The 8,525-nt window shown below is 31.0% G+C and overlaps 1 protein-coding gene across 1 annotated transcript; it reads right to left on the bottom strand.

Moving 5' to 3' along the window:
* Window positions 1-5,728: 5,728 nt before the first annotated feature.
* Window positions 5,729-8,136, bottom strand: LOC106766966 (sulfiredoxin, chloroplastic/mitochondrial). Its single transcript, XM_014651768.2, has 5 exons — window positions 7,744-8,136; window positions 7,486-7,655; window positions 6,368-6,401; window positions 6,086-6,179; window positions 5,729-6,011 (listed from the first exon to the last, which is right to left on the bottom strand). Exons 1-5 carry the CDS (start codon window positions 7,814-7,816, stop codon window positions 5,996-5,998), a joined length of 387 nt encoding a protein of 128 aa, XP_014507254.1. The 5' UTR covers window positions 7,817-8,136; the 3' UTR covers window positions 5,729-5,995.
* Between the last annotated feature and the right edge of the window lie 389 nt (window positions 8,137-8,525).

Genomic DNA, 8,525 nt, shown 5'->3' with positions numbered 1-8,525 from the left:
TATAGTACAATACTCTTTCACTATTATGCTCATTTGTTTTGTCTAGACAACTATCTTTTTATTGTACTTATTACATTGAAATGCGTACAACCCTTAGAGGTAAGTTGTGTATGCTAGAATCTACATTGAATATCACGACATATGTTCTTTAAAAGATAATTCTTCCAAGAGGTAAATGTTTATTATATACAAGTAGTCTTTGATGTAGTTTAACGCTTTTATTTTCCTTTTTTTTTTACATCAAAGTGTTGAGTGATATTTTAAACAAACATTTATGCGTATAATTGTGTCGAATTTTGTATAACTCGTTTATGACCTAACATTCATAATAATAAAACAAATATTATTGTTACTATTGATAATAGTGATACTACTCGTAGTGGTAATGTTGACAATAATAATACCATTAATTATGGCAACAATAATAATAGAAGGGTTGATATCCTAATATTACTTATGAAAATAATAATAACATTGTTGAGAATGACATTAATGACATTATTTGCAATGTTAATAATAATACTATTATAATTAATAATGTTGAGTATAATAATATTATTAGTACAATTGGTAATCTTAGTAAAACATATAGTGTTTTGATGATGATAAAAATGATGATAACAACAAGTCTAAGAAACTCAACAAGAAAAAGATAGTAGAAGACTTATAATTTTCTATGCAATGCTTTTGTAATAAGTCTAGGTTTAATGTATATGACTTAGTTTAAGAGTAGAAAATTTTTTTTGCAAAATCACTGTAGAAAATCACGGTAGCGAAACACTGTAGCAAAAACAGTAAATAGCCGATTATCACACTTTGCTTTTAGAAAACTCTTGCATTCTGCAATAATCGATTATTTGGGTTAATAATTGATTAGTGCTAATTGATTATCACTTTGAACCATTACAACTATTAGCCGTTAGATAATTCGTTAAATGTTTCCTTCAGTGAATAATCGATTACCAATAGTAGATAATCAATTATTACATTAAGAAAGGCTGAAAATGTTTTTGAGGTCTCCATTGCTTGAGTCTATAAATAGACTCTCATTTCTCATTCTTGGGACACAAAAACACTAAAGATACTTTGTAAAAGCTAGAGATCTTGTGAAACTCTCTGAAGGCTTGGGAAACTTGGTGTTGGCAAAGCTATTGAAGTGCTACTGTGTTTGCTAACAAAAAACCTGTCATCCTTTGTGTGTCGAAGTAGGTGTAGAAGAAGTGTTCTTCCTTTGTTGGTCAGAGGAGGTGTTTTGAGATAGTTGTCATCCTCTATGTGTCGGAAGAGGTGTTCATTCTTTGTGAAGATTCAGAGGAAGTGTTCATCCCTTGTGGTGTCAGGGGAATTAAGTCTCATCTTTTGTGCATCAACAAAGGTTTTTTCTAAACCTTAACTTTTATCTTTGCGATTGTAAATTTTGGTTTGTTTATTGTTAGTGAATTAGGTAATCTTCTATTTTAAAGATTAACAACTAGATGTAGGGTTTGTTGATCCAAACCAATATAAAATTACTTGTGCAAATCTCTCTTTCTCTACACTCTTTATTATTGTTGTTATTATTTGCTAAGTAAGAGAGAAGAAAAATATTTTTAAAGCACAAGAAACCAATTCACTCATCATCTTGGTTATTGTTCAATTCCACACAAACTTATTCTGTTGCTACCGCTATGACAATTTGTATCAGAGCTTGTTTTGATAGTTACTCAAAATTTTTTGAAAATGTATGGACAATATCAAACATTTGTATAGGGTGTTTCAATTGACATACCTCTTCTTTTTGTTGGGGAAAATTATGCGTTTTGGAAGATAAGAATGTAATTATTTTTAGAGTCTATCAATATAAGTATTTGGGGTGTTGTGGAAAATGGTCCTTTTGTTCCTACAATTACTGTTAATAACGTGTCGGAACCTAAGCTCTATGCCTAATGGACTATTGATGAAAAGAAAAGGGCTAGATATGATGCTAGGGCCAGGAATATTATTTCATCTACTTTAACCCTCGATGAGTTATATAGGATTTCTTTATGTAAAAGCACACAAGAAATGTGGGAAACTTTAACGGTATCTCATGAAGGCATAAATGAAGTTAAAAGTGCTCGAAAGAACTATTTAGTCAAAGAATATAAGATGTTCCATATGAAACACTAGGAAACCGTCCACGATGTGCAAAATCATTTTACACACATAGTTAATCATTTATCTAGTTTAGGTAATAATTTTGACATTAAAGAGTTAAATATTAAAATTCTAAAATCTTTGAACAAGATATGGCAACTAAAAGTCATGACCGTCATAGAGTCACAAAATCTTGCAACCATGTCTATGGTGGCTTTGTTTGGTAAATTAAAAAAGCACCAGCTAGAACTTGAAAGGTTGAAAGAAGAAGAGGATCGAGGAATAAAAAGAAATATTGCTTTTTTAAATCTAGGGTTGAAAGAGTCAATGAGGATGATGATTCTGATTACAAAAAATCTAGATCAAGTGATAAAAATGCTCACATAGTTTATGAAGAACAAAGGAAAATACAAAGATAAAAAAAAAAAAGAATCAAGGATCCTCCTCAAAGTTTAGGTGTTACAATTATGGAGAATTAGGACATATCAAAGCAAATTGTTCAAATAAAGAAAAGAAAGGAAGAAAATTCTCCAAAAGAAAGGAGTGAGAAGAGTATAATTCAAGCTCTTCATCAAGCTTTGCATCAAGCATTGACGACTTTGATGAGCAAGAAAATATTTGTTTATTGGCGGATAACGATACTTAAGGAAGCCAAGTAAGTATATATAGCATTTCTGATACATCTTATGATATAGATTTTGATGAAGATGAATTGCATGATACATATAGAAAATTATTGCTAAAGTTATTAAAACTAGATATTGCTCATAAGAAGTTGAAAAAAGATTTTAAAGAATTAAAATTAAAATTTGAAAAAATGCTTGAAGAAAATGAAAATTTGAAAAATAAAATTTCATATTTAGTAAAAGGAAATCTCGCTAGTAGCAAAAAATTTACATCATGTATAAATCTAAAGAAACTCCTAGATGAAACAACCTTAGGTGAATGTAGTAAAAATTGTGTAGAGAATAAAAATGTTGTTAAAAATTTGTATGTTCCTAGATCTAAAAATAGAACTAAAAGAACTCCAAGATTTTGGATAGAAAAAGGAACTACTAATTATAGGAATCCAAATGTTGTTACATGTTTTGGTTGCATGAAAAAAGGGACACACATCTAATAAATGTAGAATAAAACATTATGGTGTCCCAAATGGAATATATGTATGGATTCCTATTATAAAATGACATGTTTCTAATTTCAAAGGACCCAAATAAACATCTTTTGTGATCAAAATATTATTTCAAAATTGAGAATTTTTTTGGGTGCTCAAAAGTAAACATCTGCACCAAAAGAAATTGGTAATGTCTGTTTAGAAACTTAGTCACGAGGGTGTCTAAAAAAAATTTGACAATTATTTTTTATAAACTATTTCTCTTTTTGTCTTCCTTAAGCTATCTAATTAATTTAGGGGGGGTTTTAATTTTGTTTAGATTAACTCACTTAGGGGGAAACAACAAAATGATCAGTGTTTTGATTATGATAAAAAAAGGGGAGAAAAAGTTTAAAGTTTAAATTTGTCAATTTCAAATTTGCAGTATCTTTTCTAGGTCCATCTAATGCTTTTTTTTGTTTAAGTTGTGTACTTTCAAGGTATTACAAAAAACTTTAAACAATATTTTTGATCATCATAAAAAAGGGAGAGATTGTTAGCAAAACATATAATGTTTTGATGATGATAAAAATGGAATGATGATGAGAACAAGTCCAAGAAATTCAACAAGAAAAAGATAGTGGAAGACTTGTAATTTTCTATGTAAAGCTTTTGTAATAAGTCTAGATTTAATGTATAAGACTTAGTTTAAGAGTAGAAAATGTGTTTTGCAAAATCATTGTAGCACATGACTATAGCAAAAACAATGTTCATGTGAATAGTAAATAATTGATTATCATAGGAAATAATCGATTATCACACACTATTTTTGGAAAACTCTTGCGTTCAACAATAATAAATTATTTAAGACAATAATCGATTAGTGTTAATCAATTATCACTCAAAATAATCAATTATCACTTTGAGTCGTTAGAGTTTCTATCTGTTTTTAATCGTTAAACTATTCGTTACACTTGTCGTTTAATGAATAATCGATTACCAATAGTAGATAATCGATTATTATAGTAAGACTTTATTGCTTGAGTCTATAAATAGACTCTCATTTCTCTTTCTTGAGGCATAGAACACTAAAGATACTTTGTAAAAGGTAGAGATCTTGTGAAACTCTCTACAGGCTAGGGAAACTTGATGTTGGTAGAGTTGTTGAAGTGTTGTTGTTATTGCTAAGGAAATACCTGTCATTCTTTGTGTGTCGAAGGAGGTGTAAAAAAAATGTTCATCCTTTGTTGGTCAGAGAAGGTGTATTGAGGTAGCTGTCATCCTCTATGTGTCGAAGGATGTGTTTATCCTTTGTGAAGATTCAAAGGAAGTGTTCATTCCTTATGGTGTCAGGAGAAGTGAGTCTCATCTCTTGTGCATCAAAAGAGGTGTTTTCTAAACCTTAACTTTTATCTTTATGATTGTAAGTTTTGGTTTGTTTGTTGTTAGTGAATTAGCTAATCTTCTCTTTTAGGGATTAACAATTGGATGTAGGGTATATTGATCCGAACCAGTATAAAACTACTTGTGTAAATCTATCTTTCTCTATATTCTTTATTGTGGTTGTTATTATTTGCAAAGTAAGAAAGAAAAAAAATATTTTAAAGCACTAGAAACCAATTCATCCCTCGTTTTGATTATTGTCCAATCTACGCAAACTCATTCCGGTATTGCCACTTTGAGAGGTAATACCAGTATTTCGGGTGAAGCACTATTTTATTGCAAGTCACCAAAATATTAGTAGTAATAGTTCTAGTGGAGGTAAAAGTACTATTTTTTTTAATGTTATATGTAAGTAGTATTGTTGCTATAATACTGTTGGTGTAAGCGACGGTAGTATTACTATTGTTAGTGGTGGTAGTAATTGAGTTTAGATTATGAAAAAAATATTTAGATTGATTTCTTCATAAACTAAAATTTGCTTATGCACAAGTTAAAAGTAAAACTTTATAAAAATTAATTCAGGAAATTTTCACAAATGAAGTTTTTGCACAAACTAACTTTAATTACCGAAAAGCTAATTCCAACTTTTCTTCTTTTTCATTCCTGTTATAAATGCTTACGAAAAGTAGTAAAAACATGTCAATTGTACAATAACTAGTGTGTAGGAAAAAAGATGCAGAACTTTACAAAGAGTGTTTTCAAGAGAAAAAAGTGAGTTCACTAAAGAAAATTTTATTACAAATTCAAGATGCATTGTTATTTTAACTCGAAAGGTTCAGGTAAGGATGAAGCTTGTAATCCCTATTATTTTTGTTATAGTGAATGTTTAACCAACCTGCGAGTCCCTTGACTTTAACTTCATTAGAGAGGGTTTCCCATTCTTAAAAATTTTAAGTATTGTTCTTCTCTTTATTTGTTTCCCAACCTTGATTTTTTTTCTTAATAATTATAATAAGAGTACAGACCTCGAGACCTTTACATCATGGAATCATGTTTAGCTAAATATGTCACAAAGTTATTTGCTTAAGTTTTTTAAGTAAGGCAACAGATTTTGGTGTTGTTTTTTGATGCAAGAGAAGATAATAACGCTTGATGTTGTTTATTGTTCCTAACTTTATCCTTTTCTAGGTGGACGAAACCAAAATGTGATCAGAAGAATAGTGCTTTCTACAAAGAACTTGAGGAAGCAATAACAGATGCAGCATTACAGAGTAAGAGAAATCACATATATCATTTGCAATGTCCGCAGGAATCACAATGCTATGAGAAAAATAACATTTCTGTGTTGTGTCCTGTCATTGCTAATCGTCATATACCAACTTTGAACAATAAGATGATCACAGCTTAGCGCAGATGGTGCCTGCACAATGCAAAACGAAAACCAATCAACTTAGATAATGAATCTGAGTCACATAAAGAGTTTACCAAACCTACCTTAGAGTCTCTTTTGTACCACGGCGTATTTTGCAACGGATGGTGGGGAGTCCAAGGCGCTGGTGAGCCTCATAGCGATGACAACCAGAGAAACCTACAAACATAGGACAATGGAGACATATTGTCATATTAAGTTTTCACTTTGAGAAGACATGTATGGATCTTCAAAGCGTATTGATTTTGTTGTTGGTGGAATCTTATCATTTTAACTATGAGCAGCATGACCAGGTAACATGGTAATAAAATTATAAGATTCCACAAACAATCCAGAAAAGAACATACCGTAATAGACACCATCAACCTCCAGGACATCAATCTGCATCACTTAAGAGAAACTTGAATCAACAGTTCAGCAATATATTTTCATGAACCAGACATTTATTTAATAACAATGGTATTGTAGTTAGAGCAGGCCTGCCATCTGTAACTGGTGTTAAATTTTGGTTACTTTCCCCACTTTCTTCAGAATAATTGTACTAAAATTCAACCAAGCTTTGATAACAACTATTCACAATTCCACTCAAAATAAATGTTAAGCGATGCATTCTGTCTTATTGTCCTCTATAAGTTGAAACTAAGCTTAATATGGTTGTCTGAAGCCAAAAAAGATTAATACCAAATCGTTGTCGAAATGATATTTTTATTTTCTTGTAGAAGTCATGATCTGCTGAAAGTTCTCTTAAACAAAGTGAATAATCACCATAAAGGGCCAATCTGAAAAAAAAAAAAAAATACAAGAATTGGCGTATAAATGTTTTAGGATTGTTGTCTCAACTAAGCCTCAGTCACAAGTACACAATATAAAAGAAAATGGCTGTAACAATGAATCTTTGCATCCATTGGTAAACTCATAAAAGAAATCTGACTCTGAAAGAGAGGGGACCTTGATAACTCCTAAAGGCTCTATCTATGGCTAACAAACTTAAGGGTCTCCCTGTTAATGGTGGAGATACTACAAAGAAAGACATCTCAAAATCTCCTTCAGCGAAACATGAAACTCTTACCTCTTAAGAAAAGTAACAATAAGGAAAAAGGGAAAAATCTTTCTATGAAGAGATAATAGCTCATTAACAGTTTGGAGTGGGAACGCAGATACTGCTATTCCAAATTCCACTGAAAAATTGTTCCAATAAATCCATAAAAATCGTTTTAAGTTGGTTGCTTTCACATTTTTTTTTTTTTTGTACTCACAGATCTGAATAGCCAAAGCTTGAAGACCAAAGAAAGAAGCAATTTAAGCGCATAAATCCAATTCAAACTACATCCAATAGATCCTCAAAAACACAGAAAAGCCCATAAACCAAACTGAGACATACCAATATAGCAGAAACAGTACATAAACTCCAAAAGCAATGGAAAATATTTTAAACATGAATCAGCATAAGGGAGCAAGTGGTTACAGGAACTTGGAGACCAATTTCCTTGATACTATCCATTAATTCCTTTACTTTGTTTGGATCATTTGCTCTGGTCCTCATCAAAGGCCTTCTAATCTTATCTATAGGAATTTCCAATATCACAGGACCTCCACCCCCACCACTACTGCTTCCAGAGCCACCAGGCGGAGCGCCTAAACAATTAAATAAATCATATGAAAATGAAACAAAGAGAATAAAAACGCAATTTCAATTGACAGAAAGAAATAGAGAGTATTGCACCGTTGGGGTTGGGCGAAGCAAACATGGCGAAACTCCTTATGGTATTTGGAACCTGCAGAACAAAATTTGCCATTTTTCTTCTTCTTCTTCTTACCAAGTTTATTTCATTTTTTTCTCTCACAGTTCTAAATATATAGTCAAAATGGTGAGAACACAGAACCTGATGGTGGCTATCACCACTCAAGCATGGCCCACATAAATTCAACGACCAAGATTGTTCTTTTGAAGCTATATAAAAGACCCTTCAACACGGAATTCGCTCCACAAATTGGTGAGAGGTTTTCACTTAAAATTTGATTCCAAAGAATTTTCAACTTCGCCGGGAACCATGGCAGCGATCGTTCTTTCTCATGAACTTGTAGAACACTGGCCATTATGGATTGGCATTAACCTTCGTGATTATTTAAAAGGCTCATGTAATTTTTCTACAGAATTGATTTACTTTATAGTTGAGATTTCATAAAAAATTTATTAAGTATTAAAAACTTCCAAGTAGATTTTTATGTTTAATTTTTTTTATCAATTAGGTGATGTAATAGTAATTCTTATAAATACGAAATTTATAGTAATTAATATTGTTTTTACTTGGATCTAGAGTGTGGTTTTTGAGGTAGGCGGTATGATATAAATAGTTTTAAAATTTTTTATGTGTATTCGTAAGGATTTGAACATGAGAGAAAATCTATAGGTACAGGAAAAACATTAGAGAAGTGAATAATATTTTAAAATATGTTTGCGAATCAGTGTCTAAAAGTTTATAAAGATCATAAGAGTTGTAAGAT

Source organism: Vigna radiata, chromosome 7 (assembly GCF_000741045.1).
Source record: "Vigna radiata var. radiata cultivar VC1973A chromosome 7, Vradiata_ver6, whole genome shotgun sequence".
NCBI lineage: Eukaryota > Viridiplantae > Streptophyta > Magnoliopsida > Fabales > Fabaceae > Vigna > Vigna radiata.
Note: the sequence above shows the minus strand (reverse complement) of the source record. Positions and strands in the feature narration are given on the sequence as shown.